The 16574-nt window shown below is 39.7% G+C and overlaps 1 protein-coding gene across 3 annotated transcripts in view; it reads left to right on the top strand.

Annotated features, from left to right (window-relative positions):
- Positions 1-241: 241 nt before the first annotated feature.
- The window catches only part of MYO3A (myosin IIIA), a 117966-nt gene continuing 101633 nt past the window's right edge, over positions 242-16574 (top strand). The window contains exons 1-3 of one of the 3 annotated variants that reach the window (XM_061468223.1): positions 242-411; positions 7727-7909; positions 10752-10886. In XM_061468223.1, the coding sequence (XP_061324207.1) occupies positions 7742-7909; positions 10752-10886 (303 nt within the window). In that variant the 5' untranslated portion in view covers positions 242-411; positions 7727-7741. Of the gene's footprint in view, positions 412-1840; positions 2029-7726; positions 7910-9941; positions 10243-10751; positions 10887-16574 lie in introns of those variants that run through there. The other 2 variants (XM_061468225.1, XM_061468224.1) reach the window with 2 other exon arrangements.

Here is a 16574-nt window from a genome sequence, read left to right as displayed (position 1 = left end):
CGGGCGCGGTGTAATCCCCCGACGGGCGGATCGGCCCGGGCGCCTGTGGCCGCTCTCCGCACGCGAACAGCATCGGAACTCCCGGTTGGTTGTAGCCTTGCCGGGCTCGGCTGCGCGCTCAGCATCCGCCCGTTCCCGTGCCGTGAAGGGAGGACGGGCCGCCCCGGCGCCCCCTCTGTGCCCTGCCCTGCCCTTCCCTTCCCGGGGCGGACCGAGCCCTCCCGGCTTTGCGGCGTTTGCGGGGGATTAGCGGGGCAAACCGCTCATCCGCCTTTGACCCCGGGGCGGGACTGCGGCCGGGCCAGGGCCGTCCGGCGGAGGAGGGCGAATCCGAGGCACGGCTCCCGGAGGTGTCCGGCCCCAGCCCCCTCGGCAGCGCTGGCTCTGCGAGGACAGGAGGTTTCGCTGCGGGTAATCCCCGTCCCGGGAGGGGTGGGCAGGGCAGGAGCGGGGTGAGTGGTGGCTCCGCCGCTGCTGGGCAACCACGCCTCGCCAAGGGGCTTCGGGGCAACCCGGCCCTCGGAAAACGACGGGCAGGCAGGACGGGTGTGCCGGTGCTTGCCGGTGCTTCCCGCTGCAGCCCCTCTGTCGGGCCGGACGCTCCAGGCAGCGGCGGGGCGGGTGGGCGCGGCCGAGTACGCAGCGAGTGGATCCCCTCCCCGGGAGGCGTGTGGAGGGCGCGGGTTGGCACTGCCTTGCCCCTGTCCCCTGGGATCGCTCGTTCAGGTCCCGGGGCGGGTCCTGCTTCTTTCTACTTTTGTTTCTTTTTTTTCCTGTGGGTGAGTTTCGGGGTAAGGAAAGTGAGTATCCGGAGAGGTGCTTGTGGCGGTGACAGCCAGGGTGCTGAGGCTGGCTGCCGGCGCTGTTAGAGCCTGCAGACCGTGGGCCTTAAGGAGAACGTGTGGAATCTTACCGTGCCCAACAGCGTCCCGGGGTGCGTACATAACCCGTAGCTTCTTACCTCCTAATGTTAAGTGCTGGCAAGTTTTCTTCTTGTCTGTAATGCCTTGCTTATCTTCCTGTCGAATTATATATCACCTTCATTTCAAGCCCTGCCATAGCTCGTTGATACGGCTTCTAAATTAATTTTGAGTTGCCACCCAGCTGCTGTTTGAAGTTCTGAGACATAGGGAGTGAGTGAGATTGCACTGTATTGATTTTTATGGCCTTATAAAATTTTACTTGTTAAAATAGGAAAATTAAGTGATGCTTTAGCTTTGAAAGCTATGTTCTTTGCTAGTATATCGATCTAGTGTGTAGCCATTGAAAAATTATTCTCATCACTTGCAAGCCTCTCTTCTGGTAACCACAAAATGAGCCAGGTATGATTCGGTTCATGGTTTGCTAATGTCAGTTCATTACTTCTGGTGGCACAAGGTCCAAATACAATTTGATAATGAACCATTCCCCCTTCCATTATTAATCTTGCTTTCATAATAGTAATGCCCCTGCATAAGTATTTTCTGTTTAATGACAATTGAAACAAAAATCTTTAGCTCCAATTTGTTTTCAAAATATCAGAGCTTTTAGAATTGGCTACAGTAATTAAATTCATCATTTTGTTCCCATGTTCTTTTTGTAGTCTCTTCCTAGAGCTAAAGGTTGGCTGCAAATATGGGGATGTTGTACTGATGTCATGTTTGAGCTCTGAAGGATTGTAGCCCTTGTGCACAAGATTAGATTGATGCTTACAGCCCTTGCTGATTCTTTAACCTATGGCTTAAAAAAAAAGCCTCTTCTCCAATGGAGTTTCCTGAGAACAGTAAACCTCAGCATACAGTAGGACTTCTACTGTTGCAGGGCATGGAGGGGAATGGAATAAAACCAAAGTGGAACCTCACACTGATGTAGATCTCTTCCAGCAATGGTCTCCTGAAGAGCAAAGAGTGAAGAGCTGGAGCCTCCCATAAGCAAGCTGACCAGTTCAGTTAGCAGCAAGTCAAAATGTCAAGATTAGCTGAATAATAATCACCAGATGAAATGTCAGTATGGACACCCAATATGTATTTATCAATAGGAGGAGATCAGGTACCAACCCCATACAGTTCTGTTTCTCTACTGTGTGTAGAAGTTTTACAGAGGTCAAGGAGTCCAGAGGCATCAAGTTTCTCTAAAAGCTGTCTTGCTTAGTTGGGAAATTTCTTTTGGATACCAGTCAGCAAAGAGGAAAAGTGTTTTTAGAAACAGAAGAAACAGTCAGTCCTTCAAAGAGTGAACACTTAAAAAGTGCCCTCAAAAATGGACCCATTTTTTCCCTTGAGCAGCCCTAAGGTTAACATATATATTTTGAACTGAGCCCAGGAAATACAGTGTCTGAGGTACAGTTAAATTTATCACCACTTCTTGCTTCCAAATACTTTAAAGTAACAATTTCTTTCTACCATTACATTAATTTAGGGTTCAGTTGTTCGGTTCAAAGTTTGTTTGGCAATGTCATTGCATGGTTCTTGCCTTTTCTGTGCATCATTAGACAGTGTCCAAGTTGCCTGCCAGCTTTCAAGTGATGAGATGTGGCTAGCTAGTTTCCCTGACTGTAGCATGGATCTCATACTAATTTTGTCAGTTGTCAAGGTATAACTTTGTTTCCAGCAATAAGGTAAGTAGACTAGGATTCATTTCACCTAACATGTCTACTCCTGAAGCTGTATAACTAGTTCCCTGTTGTAGTCAATGGAAATTTAGCCAGGGTAGTCATTAGAGTCTGGAGAGCAAGTCTTCTTATGCTAAGGGAGGTGCTAACCAGATCAGGTAAATCAATTTTTGATTGCTTTGGCTGACTAGAATGGGATTATGGTATCTATCTTAGGTTCCAATAGGTATATTGTACACATATCAAGTTAGGTGAATTCCAGGTCTTGTGTCTTTCTTACTTGTATAAGCACACAAGTGGACTGGCTGCTAGAGAAGGTGGTTGATTTTCTTTCTTCATCTGCCATAGCTGGGGCTAAAGAAGGGTTGTTTTTTTCCCTCTGAAAAGTTTCTTGCAGATGGGAAAAACAATTATTCAGTTCTGGGAAAACACTGGGGAATGTACGGAGTGGAAAGTAGTAAGCAAACTGATACACAATCAAAGAGGATAATACAGATAGATACACAGATAATACATAAGTTATGTAATTGTGCAGATTTATATTTTTGTTCACGTTTTAGAGTAAAATTGTACTGCTGAGTGTATTTGGCTTTTGACGGATGAAGTAAAAAAAAAACACGAAAAACAGTGTTCGTAGCACTTGATTTTAATTAATTGCCAAACTAGATAATCTAGTCACACTGACCTTAGATTTGTCTGTAGTTCCTATTCAGATATAGGTTGTATCATCGAAATCAGAGACCAACTATCTTCTAGAATTAAGTGGGGGTGGTATTATGATTTCCAGTGCAAAACTTATTATTTGAATGATGGATGAGAAAGTATGCTGCCTAAGTGGCTCATTATGGCTACATTTACACTAGGTCAGGATCTGAGCTGCAATTCATGTTCATGGTTGAATAATCAAATTATTTGAACATTTATCCAAAAAGTGCTAGGTATTAGTATGATGAATGGTGTATGTAGCCTCATGCTTTTGGATTGTCTTAAGGATTCCATGCAGCAACCTTTAACTTTCTTATTAAGTTCTTGTCAGTGTGGCATAAACTCTCATGAATTAAGAGGAAATGTGTTGTGGGATTTTATTGTGCTATATTGCATTAAGTATTTCAAGGCCCTACTGTGCTTTGAAATTAGTACCAGACCACATATTGTATAAAGGCATCAGGTGGTGAACAAGTGAGGTGAGAAGTTTTTTTTTCCTTTGATATAACAAGCCTCTGCAGTCTCTACATAAACATTGCCTACAATTTCTTTTTCTTTTTTTTTTTGGGGGGGGGGGGGGAGGGCAGGGGGGCCGGGGTGGGTTTTTTGGGTTTTGGTTGTTTTGTGTTGGTTTTTATTAGGGTGATTTTTTTTCTGACATCCATTAGGCAGGAGGTTTAAGTTCCAGAATCTGAAAGAGTGCAGGTGTCACCTCTACAGAGGTAACAGACCTAATAGGCAATGTAAACCAGTGTTGCTGGCTCCTGACATCTACCTCCTGTGACACATGTGAAGATGTCTGGCAAATTACAGGGTAAGGTATGTGCAGGTACGTCAGGTTAAACTCAAGTAGTCTTTGAAATGAGAAGGGGGGAGTGGTGTGGACAAATAAAAGAAGTCAAAGATAACATCGGTAGGTGTGTTTTGAACTGAACCAAGGCAGTCTTGATTCTAATTTTCAAGACCAGAAGACTCTGGTATTCAGGAGGCAAGATGCTGATGGGAACCTAAAGGCTGGATTCATTTTAGTCATATATGAATAGGTATCTCCTTTGGTAATTGTGTGGGCTCCCTTTATGGAGAAGGATGAATGACATGAGGCAAGGTACTTCTCTTATCAGCTCGTTATGGAAGAAATAGAAGCTTCAAACTTTGGTGGTATAAAACAACAATAAAAATACTGGATTGATGTGTAATATTCCATGTGAAATTCAGGTTCCATTGTGCTTGCAACCCAGCCTGCAGAACAAAACCTATTGCTTATTCCTTCTTGATTCTATTGTCTGTAATGCTCTATGGCCTTGACCATAAAGCCCTCAAGAGTGTAATTTGTATGTGACCTAGGTTTTGGGTGTGATAAATGAGCTTCACTGACTTGCCTTTGCAGTGATCTGATAGCCCACAGGAGATACACTTTGTTCTTCATGAAGCTGCCCCTTCCCTTCCCCACTCCAAACTAGCTAGATACTGAAAATGATGGAGAATGCAGTGATCTACCAGCATTGATGATGACCAGGGCATCTTAGGGACACAGTTTAGTGGTGGACTTGGCAGTGCTAGGTTAATGGTTGGACTTGATGATCTTAAAGATCTTTTCCAACCTAAACATTTCTATCACTGGATATCTCTGCTGTGCAACCTGAGGTCTGCTGCATAGGGTGTGTATGTTTGAGGTGACCTAGGAAGTGAGAAGTCATATAGGGGCTGGTTTCTAATAATTATAATCCAGTTTGTTCTTATAACTAACATCAGATCCCCCTATTAGAGGAAGAAAACCGCCCTACCACATTGGTTTGTTGTCTTGGAACTACAAAACTATTATTTTCTAGCCTCAAATACCCTGAGTTTAATCATTCTATCATAGTCCATTTTGATCTCTTAAATTTACTGGACAATGTGCTCTGTGGTTTAAACTTTATTTCATGAGCTCACTACGAAATATAACAAACAAGCACAACAAACAGGGGCTCAATCCCCTTTTGTCCAGATTGATTTAGCACAAGTTCACTTATTCAACATTCACGTTATCAGGCTTCATAACTTATAACCCATAACTCTTCATCTGTGCATCTAGGAGAAAAACTGTGGGGGGGTGAGGGGGTGGAAGAAGACAGTTACCAAGCTGAGAACAGAAGTGCTTATCTTTTCCTCCTTCATCACAGTGTAGGTGTCCCCTGTATCCCACGGGGAAGCAGGAAAGCCTCAGCATTCCAGCTGCTGCTGGATCCACTTCAGAAGCTTTGGGTAAGCTGATGTTTTATGCTTTCAAGCTTGGAGGTTTGGCCTACATCATTTTCCTAAGTTAGCAAATTCCAAGGAGACTGCCGGACAAAAGATAATGGCTGTAGGACGTAGTGATTTGGAGGTGGTCACGGTGCATATTGGCCCTTTAGTTCTTTCTGGCCACCTATCCTGCCTACCTGGTGTTCTGGCTTTGACCTCATGGTGCCTCTCCCAGCATGCATCAGGCCTTAGCAGCAGCCGGGTTTGACAAAATCTGAGCAGAAGCTGTGTGAACTGTCACACTGAGAACACCAGAAGTATTTCAGAGGGTTTTTATAGAAGTTCAAGGGTACGTTCCCAGTTCAGAAGTTTGGATCAAGCTGTAAGTTGTTGGGTTTTTTAAGGAAAATTCTAATGGTGAGGGGTATGATAAATTACCCAGTTGTTTGGGCATCCAGACGTATTGCAGAGACAGTCCAATTTATTGCTGATATATGAGGTTAAATCAGTATCAGCTTTCTCGGCTTCACTGAGATGTAATAAAGCGTTATTCATCACCCAGAACAGAACAATTGAAATCATTCCATTTCATATATTTTTAATAACATAGGTGGAAGCTAAACAATTTATCTGCAGGGGCTTGTTCTTAAACGTGGTGGAAGTGAGGAAATGCGATGTTCAGTATGACTTACTCAAGTTACGATTTTGAAGCTGTAAATTCAAAGACAAAGGATTAGTGTGAATAAATTCTTTCTGAAATGGCACTCTTAAATTATTGAACTAAGCATGACAGCTATTGAATGCATTGTTTTTAAGTATGTGGTGACTTTTCTTAAGAGAAGATGATGTGCAACTGGTGTGATTTGCAGAGGAAAATGCAAGTACATGTGACAGTGTCTCTAGTACGTTCTCTGATACCCAAATAGCACTTACAGGATCATGTTTTCTAAACCCTTTTACACTTCTCCTTGTACCGGTCTCAACAGACAAATAAGCAACTGATTCTGGGAGTCAATGAATTTCAGCTGTGTTCTTTTAATGTATAGGAAGTTAACAAAGCCTGGGGAGCTGTCTGAAGCTTCAGGTTATGATGTCCATTGTTTTTTGTTAGAATGTTCTTGCTATAAACCTCTGTGCACAGGGGTGGGCCTTTGCTTAAGGGTATATTTGGAGATTCAGGGTATCAGTTCCCTGTTTGGCTCTGGCACAGGCTGGTCTTTGCATGCCTGCATCTTATGTACTCATCTTTGAAGAGGAGGAGATGAGTCTTCCTTTCTTTATCTTCTGCCTATCTCCTGTCGTAACCTACCTGGGTCAAAGGCTGTTACTGTGTACTCTTGTAATGTGGGGCATAGAAGACCCTAGATTTTGATGGAAAGCTACATAATCTGTAGAAAATAATTTCTGTGTAGACAGACCCTGATAGGATTTGCATGTCTCAGAGTCACAGAGCTGGATGGAACCACCAAAGGTCATCTAGTCCACCCTTCCTGCTCAAACAGGGTCTCATTTCTTATGAAGGAGCTCTCTGTGGTTTTTTTTTCATCCCCCAAGAACACTAGTTATAGATTGAGTATCCAGTAAAACTTAAACAAATAGCTAACCTCAATTCTAAAAACTAAAGCTCAGGTAGAGAAATGTTGAAATTCCATCATTGTTGAATCCCACAAAGCAACGTTTTGGGATTATGAATCCTAATTCCTTTATCATCCTTAATGTGCTTATTATTTTGTGTAGTCCCAGTTATGAAGTCCCTCATAGCAAGAATTTCTATATATGTATAAAGTAATTTAAAAAAAAAAAAAACAAAAACAAAAAAAAAAACACGAAAAACCAGAAAGCAAAACAGAATTTTGAGCAAAACAATATTTGAGAATAGGCAAAAAAAAAAAAAAAAAAAGAGTTCTCCCCAAAATGTTGTAACTCATTTGTGTTCATTTTCTGGTGAAGAGAATGCTTTGCCTGGAAGTGGTAAAGCTCCCATGAGGTGGAAAGGTAATGCCTTAGGAAGAGGCTGCAGTCAGTGTCCTGGCTGAATTGTACTTATATGAATCCCAGGGAGTGCTGGACATTATGCTTTCAGTGCACAGTACATGCAAAACCACTTCTAGTGTTTGAGACTGGAATATGTATTTCTGTTAGCATTTGTAAGAAAACAATTGCTATTAACCAGTTGTTGAGTGAACATTAACATTTCTTCCTTCCTAGGAGCCATCATTTGAGATGCTTCCATTGACTGGGAAAACAATCATATTTGATAGTTTTCCTGATCCTTCAGATACCTGGGAAATAATTGAGACTATTGGCAAAGGAACATATGGAAAAGTTTTCAAGGTGTTAAATAAGAAAAATGGCAGCAAAGCAGCAGTCAAAATTTTGGATCCTGTTCACGTAAGCTACTTAAATTACTTGTTTTGTTCTTTAATTGTAAGTGAATTTCTGTGGTCTTTTTTTTTTTTCGGTTTGTTTCTTTCTTTTTAAATCTTGATAAATCATTTGCATTGGAAGTGATCATGAAATAAACTTCTTCAACCTGCTAAGTATCAGGCTATGTATCAATGCATTTTTTGAACCATACGTGATCTTGGAAGTGGTTGCATGTGGTAGAATTTAGAAATATACCTAAAGTTTGTTGCTTTTGCTTTTGATTACCTCGAATTTGTCTTTTAATTCCAGAAGCAGATCTGATTATTTTTAGTACCAGGAGTCCTAGCTGCTTCTATTTTTACTGGTGCTCCCATTCTTTTTTTATTTGCACACTAGCCAGTAAAAAAGTTACATACTTCTAAGTGCATTAGATGTACCTGGAAGCTTCTATTTTGACTAAATGCTTTTGACTACGTGCTGTGAATGCTATTTTAAAAATAAAATAACATACTATATGTTGTTGGTTCTGTGCTTTCATAATGTGCCAGATTACATGGATATCACAGAGGGATCCATCTTTTCAAATGGAAAATACAAAGGAAATAGCACCTACACACAAAGCAACAGGTGATTGGGAGGTGGAAATATGTTGTAGAGTATGTTTTTGTTCTCAGTAACTGACATTTGTTGGATGGTAGATAAGTGCTCAAAGAGAAAGGAAGAACATCAGCCTGGTTTCTAAAGGCATATCCCACTGGTGCTGCATGTGGTTTGGGAGTTTCCTTGAGAACAGTGACCTGTGAAACATGCACAAAAAACTGTTCTGTTTCAAGTGGCCCCTTTGAGCTCATCATTTGCACTTCCAATACAGGGTTGTGAGGCATGTGCTTCCATTGCACAGTCTCTGGGCAGGGAGGGAAGAGCATGCCATGCTGTATGAAATGCTGCAGGTCTGGAGATGCACAGCCACACAGGGCTCTGTCTACCCCTGCATATCACATAGTGTCAGACTGGGATCTCATGGCCCGTAAGTCCATGAAATGAGTTTGTGATAACATAGCGTCTTGCATTTTCTTTGCTGTATTTCTTGGTCATCTGATTTTTATGTCAGCATGCTTTTGAAGCAACAAAAGGAGACATCTCTACAATATGTACCTCTCCCAAAGTAATCATGATTTGCAGCCAAGTGATAAGGATCTTGATTAATTCAAGTGCATTGGAAACTATTTTTGACTCTGTTGCTTTCAGTAAATAAGGTTCATGTGCTTACAATGAATAGGCAGGACTTTTAGTTGGTGTCCATCCAAATGCTTGTATGGCAGGAAGTGCTTTTGCTTTCATTGTTTCACAGTTGTTCAGGAGTGATTCTTAAGTGGCAACTGGCTATGGGAGAGAGGGATTACTGAAGGCATTGTGGATGCAGTCGAAGTTGTGTGCGCTTTGGAGGCCATAGGAAAAGGATAAAGGATGATGACGGGAATAAAGAAGAGGTAGTAAATCTGATACTAGAGGAAAGAAATAGATTAAGTAGGAGAAAAGGGAATAGAATGTAAAGAACACAGAAGAAATACAATGGATAAATATGCAACATAAGAAAATGAAGGAGAGAAAATGTGTAACTGGTAAAACCAGATTCCTTATTTGAATGAAAAAATGGAAGTCAGTAATGCAGTCAACATCACACTGCAAGGCTTGAATCTTTTATCTGAATATATTGTTTTTATTCTAAGAATAGTATTCTTCTTTTCCCCCCTCTTATTTACAGGATGTGTAGGGTAGCTTCTGAGTCTTCATGTTACTGTTAAAATGGCAATCCTGTATTAGAAATAGGGTGAAAGCAGTAAACTAGTTCTTTTTGTTTAAACTGAAAGTATTATTAATGGCTGCAGAGGGAGCCATTGCAATGAAGAAAAAGATACTTTCTATGTTTTCTTTACATTTCAGTTCTTTTTTCTTTGAAGAGGGTTTCAGAATTCTGCCACCTGAGAGGTAGACTGAAGAAAATAAGCAGAAGAAATGTGTTTTATTTCACTTGATTTAACTGATATTTCCACATTAAACTGGGAAAGTATTTGATCATGGGTGATGTGAGATTGAAATAAGCACTTCATGTTGAATCCTTTAGAGCTCTTGGATTCTTTGTGTTGAATAACAGCTCAGCTTTTTGAAACAAACAGGAAAGCAAAGGTGTTGAAATGAGAAAATATAAAGATGGAACTGAGAATGCTCTTAGTCTTGTTCTTAGGACTATTAAGTAAATACCATTGTACTTTAGGGCTTTTAACCAAATCATCCTATGTCTAAGTTCACATGAAAATATTCCCTGTAGCATCTCTACAAGAGGAACTCTTATGCAGGTAAATATGTTAAACTCAACCAAATATTTAAAGTTTTCTTCTTTCATAAAATACAGAGGAATATTTTTCTTTTTAATAGTACAGAATGAGTATTCTATTAATTTCATTCTCTCTATTTTCATTTCTCCTTATAATAGTAAAAATATCATAAAATTGACTACCCCTCAGGAGACACAAACCCATATTAAATCACAGTAGGACAGGGGGCTAATTCTCTTCCAATTTCCCTAAGGCAGTCAGGGCTATTGTATGTTTTGTGTGTAGATTTTTGGCTTTTGACTTTCTGGGGTTTGGGGTTTTTTTTGTTTGTTTTTTTTTTTTTGTTTTGGTGGGGTTTGGGATTGTCTGTATTTTTTTTGCTTTAAAATCTGCAAATTCATGTTTGGTTTTTTTTCCTTGCTGTATTCCAAACTCTGTTTGAATAGACAGAAGTGTTATGTGTTGGGTTTTTAAAATGGATACCATTATTTATTTATTAACCTCTGTGTATTTCTCATTTGTGACACTAGGATATTGATGAAGAAATTGAAGCAGAGTACAACATTTTGAAAGCTCTCTCTGATCATCCCAATGTAGTCAAATTCTATGGCATGTACTATAAAAAAGATGTGAAGAATGGAGACCAGCTTTGGCTAGTTCTTGAGGTAAACAAGTTGGAAAAATAAGAGTTTTCTTCCAGTTGGCATTCTTATGTTGAGTATAAACTCAATAGTGGTTGCATGTGAAATGGTAAATGCTGCTGTTCAGTCTCTACAGTGTCCTGAATTAATGGTCTGCTCAGAGTTCAGCATTCTTATTTTGGTATTATACTGATAGTGCTGTGGCTTCAGAATTAGGATATAAATTCTGATACAGCTTCATAGAACTTGCTGCATAAAATCTTTCTTTGGTGAAAGTCTTGTCATGGGAATCTTTCTCTAACAGTATTTCTTTAAATATGACTAAGATAGGGCATAAAAGTTAAAGAAAGTTATGGTGATTTTTTTTCCTAAATAAAATGATAGAAATTAATCAATTGAATTGCTTTTTTTTTTAATGTAAGTAAATGCACAAATAGGTAAGTCAGTAAAAAAAGGCTACTGCCCAGATACTGCTGAATGCAGCAGGATTTCCACAAATGGAGTCAGTGCAAGGTAACGCCTGTGATTTGGGTGTTTCAGTCTTTAGTTTTGACTAGTCTGGGAGCAAAGAGCTTGATTGTTACAGTTTTTATAGATCCACTATAACCTATTTTGCAAAAACTGCCTCCTCTCCCCAGAGGAAAAAGAAGAATGTCTCTGAAAGGAATAGTGTGCCTTTCATAACAATCAAAGCTGTTGCTGATGTTTGATCGGTGTTTGATAAGGTTGAGATTGGAGAATTGATAGTATTTTATGATTTGTCAGGTAAGTGAATACAAATCTCCTGCCACATATCTCAGTGATATAATATTATCTAATCATGGAAAGCTCTAAAAATACTGAAGTTCTAAAAGCTTTTCCAAATTCTTCTAACTTGCATTGGGAAGATGTTTTTAAGAATAGTTTGCCTTGGAAATAATAAATTATTAGGCTAGACTGACATCAAAAGATGTCAGCTCTTTGTGCAGTGAGCATCTTTGAAGATCTAGCTTCTGTTGTGTCTGCTGGGCAGTTGAAACTTCATCTGTGAAACTTCTGGCCTGTAAAGGATGGATGCCAAACTGCCAGGATGGAGCAGACTCTGAGGAAACAGTGAAGTGTTTATATTTTAGTTTTTATATTTCACATGGATTTATTTTCTTAATGTGAAAACCACAAACCTACATCCAGAGTATAACTTTTATATTTATTCTTTGTATGCCAATCTCTACATGTGCAACTGCTAGTATGAGCGTGTGGAATAGTCCTGGATGCTTTTTGTCACTGCACATGTAGATCCATGAATACAATGGATTTCAGTTGGGGTGTGTGTGTAGACATCCAGAAGTAGAAAAATAAATTCCAGTGGTGATTTTGGTGAAGCTTTCCCTTTAGTAAAAGTATCTGTGAAAGAAAACTGTTGTGGAAAAGATTCCTCTATTAAAGTGTCACCTTCCTTTCAGCTTGTATGCACCTTTATAGAGGCATTGCAGTTTCTTTTTCACAATGGTTTTGTAGGTGTCCTAGAGTTGATAAGAATGAAAATATCATAATCATCTCTATTCTGTCTTGTTGCTTTGGGTTGTTTTTTTTTTGGTTTTTCTGGTTTTAGGGTTTTTTAAAAATTTGTGTCTAAATTCATAGAGGTGGTGATTAGTCTTTGCTTTAGATTACAGAGAACTCTGTTTCCATTGCTTTGTTTTTGTTTTGTTTTAATTTAATTTATCATAAAAGAGCATTTTCACTTCAGAACTGTTGTGTTCTCCGAAGAAGGAAATCCGGTCTTGAAATTTAGATTTGTTGAGTTTGATATCAAGGAGGAAAACTTTCTCATCTCCTTCTCTCAATAAAGTTATCAACTGTTCAAAGTAACAGTACTCGACTTTCACTTCAGTAATCCCCCCTCTCCATAGGCTGCACTCAGATTGCTGAACATCTGCTCCTGTGCTGATGCTGTTCTAATCACATTTGTAATGAAGAATATTGTGGAGGGAGGATGTTTGCCATGTATATTAAGCTTTGTCACATGTGTCCAGAGCTGCAAGCAGAAGAAACTGGCCTATTGAGTTTGCATTGAAATCACTTGAGTATGTACTTGGGGTGAATCAACTTAGCAGTTTCATGTCAGCAGACATGACCAGCATGATGACACAGCTAAGGCAGCATGTGCTGTAGACCATTTCTTTTTGCTCTGGATGTTAGTTCAGAAGGGAATAGATCTCAGATAACTGGAAATCAGCTGATGAGGATGGAACAGAGAGATAAAACATTAGGCCCTACACATGAGCCTGTGGGTCAAAGGCAGGTAGGAGAACAAGTGGCACAGCCCTTGCCCAAGATCTGGTGCAAATAACAAACTAGTCAAGGCAGCGTGAAGGCTGAAAATACCACAGCAAGGTAAACGGTAGGTATTACGCAGCTTTTACTTGCTACTGTAAGCCAGAGACCAAGAATCATAATGCAACATATTTCTATAGTTCATTTCCTACACAGATAATGTAGACCTTTCAGAAGCATTTTAGTCCATTTTTTAAAGACAAAATTATGCATGCCATATATGAGATGGATTTTGGTTTGTGAGCCACATAAGTAAGCTCAGTATATTTTTATAGGAAATAGAAGGAACAGGCATTATTTTACAGGGGGAAAAAAAAAATTGCGTTAATGAGTTAAACCTTAGCTTGGTATTAAAAAAAAAAAAATGGTTTGAATAGAGCAACTTCCCACCCAAAAATACAGGTTTGTAACATCAAAGCATTTTGTAGAAACCCCTCATTTCTGGAGAGGTGGAGGGAATTGCCAAGAAGTCACAGAAATGCATCCCTTTGTGCTGAATGTCAAGCAGACTGACAAAATATTCTTTTTAGGTGGTTTTGGTCTCCTAGTGTGTACATGACCATTTTGAGAACATTTACAGTGCCCTGCAGAGTTAGACCAGTGGTCTGTGTCGCACAGTATTTTGTCTCGTGTGGTGGCACTAGAAGATGCTATTTAGGAAGAGTCTGTCCAGTTTTATTCAGTCAATTTCCCTCATGCTCTCCAGCAACCATGACTGTTGTATTAAGGATGTCCCAGACTATTCTGTTACTGTCCATTTATGGACACACTAAACTTGATGCTACTGCCATGCCATACAGTCTTCTTTTAGAGCATGGAAGTTTAATTTTTGTGTCATTATTATATCCTTATTTCTATATATAATATTCCATATAGTAGAATATAATGTTTTCAACATTAGGAAAACATTTCCAAATCTAAATATTTTTCAGTGTGTGGCAATAAATATAGAATCCTGTTCATTTGAGAGGGAAGAATATGTTACAGTTACCAGTAGACTGCTAGGTCTGTTTTCTGATCAGCTCTAAAGTACCTTCACAAATGGTATTTCAGTAGCTGGTGCAATCTGTACAGGCATTGGTTATGCCCAGTCTTGACTGGAATGAACCTGATTCATCTTTGTTCTCATGCAGAAACCTTTTCTTGTTGTAGGGTAACCTTCATCAGAGAAACCACGTGAAACTGTAGAATAGCTTGTGACTTGAATCTGCTTTTCTGAAGTGGCACGTTAGCCTTCCCATTCCCTCAACCTTTTAACATGGGAAAATAAATGCATTAAATAATAATTTATTTTAATTAAAATAAATAACTTAGTTTTAATTATTTGTTTTAATTAGTTTAATGCATTGGTAGCTTGTATCATTCTACATTGTTGCAGGCAAAGTGGTGTACTTTGATTTTGATCTCCTGAGTGTTTCTTGATATTAATTGAACCTGCTAACCAGACATTGAGAACTCAAAAGAATTGCAGAAAGATTATAATAAAGAATTATGGTGATCCGGTTGGCAGCTGTGTTTGCTGATTTAAAATTTGCCTGAAGTGGTTCAAATTTGTTACTTTCCTTTGATCTTTCAAAGTTAACATCAAGAGGAAAAATTTTGAACTTAGAAATATCTAAATTCTCTTTTTAAATCTTTGGGAAGCTTCTATTTGTGTTACATTTTCTTCAGAAAGGACAAAATCATTGAACCCAGTAAACAGAAGGGTTTGAATTAAACGGAACACAAAAAAGTTTAGTGAATCAATTCACCTGGTACTCTCTTCAGAAACATAGACAAAGTACAGACCCGTGGTATGGATTCCATTTAATCGGAGTGAGGACAGTGTAGCAATTGTGTAGACCCATATGGAAAACTGGGGTAGACCCATATGGAAAAAAAAGATTAAAGTGCCAACCTGCTGTACCAGGGTAATGGTAGCCCATTGCTACTGGATTAATTCCAGTGACTTGGCTGGCCCAGGAAAGCTTGCACATCTAGCCAAAATGCTTAAAATCATAGGAACTGAGAAAGAACCTGTCTAACAGAAAATGTTGTTCTGTGATGGACGCATGGTAGAAACCAGTGTAGTTCCCACTCAGTTACCAGTTATAGGGGCTGTTGCAGTTGACCCATGAGTCACATATAATGTGTATGTAACAAGCTGAGACCCTCTGATATAATTCCTTTCTGGTTTTATGCAGATCCTTTAGAAGAATTACATTTTTGAATTTGCCCAGAGATAGAGAGCTCAGCACAATGTATAGACCATCAATTACTCCTTTCCAATCCTAAAAGTGAGCCTTCCTAGCAAGAGCTTACATCAAAGCTTTAAGCCAGATACAACAAATGGATTTGGAAATGGAGAGCCAAGAAGGTAACAGAAGTCAGTGGTGATCTCAAGCAGCTGCAAGCATTTGTCACTGCAGGGGTAGCAGGGGAGAGTTATTAAGGAGGATTTGAAGGAGGATAGTGCTGTGGTTTTCTGTTTGTTTTGGCCGCTCCTTCAAAGCAGAAAAGAAAACATGTTATGCCTACAGTTACCTAGTAATGGATGCCAGCACTCAGTTAATTGAGGATAGGAGTAATCTGTTGCTGCCTAAGGAAAGGCTGCTGTGGGACTCAACAGTAAAAGGAACTAGCTCATGCTTGATGAGATTGAGAAGGGGCAGCCAGCATGAGGGTTCAGGGGAAGAGTGGCATGGTCAGAGGTGGCTGGTTAGTGCGAAGAACTCACTAAGGCCAAGAGAAGATGATGTTGCAGTAAATCCTGGGTAAAATGAAGAATGCTGAACAATACATCTGCACTGCTGCATCTGGTCTGGAGTGAGTCTGCTGTGCTGTTGCACTGTGGTATCTGCTGTTTGGAGAGAGAAGTTTAGCATAGCGGATGCTTCCAGATGTTTGCAAATGCTGACTGTGGTCACAAAGAGAGCCCTAGAATTCATGAAGTATGTATAAATTTTCCTCACAGAATCATAAATGAACAGTGGCAGCATAATTTACATATGTGTTAGATAAAGAAAAAATAGTGTAATTAATGCCCAAATCTAGTGTGGCTAATAGTCTTGGATTCTTTACTGACCTACTCTACATGGAAGAGTTTCTGATCACGTTGCCTTTTCCACATCACATGTAATTCTAACATATGGTGAAACTCACTGAAGTGCATCTTTCTCGTTTAAAGAACAACAACAACAAAAAATAAATTTCTCTGCTCTGTTACATGCTATTCTATCTATGAAGTATATTTATCTAAAGAAATACAAAAAATACCACTCTCAGCAGGTCCAGTTGCCTTGAGAAATGGAGATTTTTTTTTTTTTTTTTTTGCTGGGAGCTGATATACTAACACTGCAATCCTAAGTTGCAGCATAGTTTGCTACAAAAGAGAAGAAACCACTGTCCAATATTCTA

This window comes from Pezoporus flaviventris, unplaced genomic scaffold (genome assembly GCF_033815535.1).
Source record: "Pezoporus flaviventris isolate CSIRO_AGI_PZ_B2104156 unplaced genomic scaffold, CSIRO_AGI_Pfla_v1 ptg000047l, whole genome shotgun sequence".
NCBI classification, from domain to species: domain Eukaryota; kingdom Metazoa; phylum Chordata; class Aves; order Psittaciformes; family Psittacidae; genus Pezoporus; species Pezoporus flaviventris.
The sequence above is the reverse complement of the archived record's forward strand: the minus strand, read 5'-3'. Positions and strand labels throughout refer to the sequence as shown.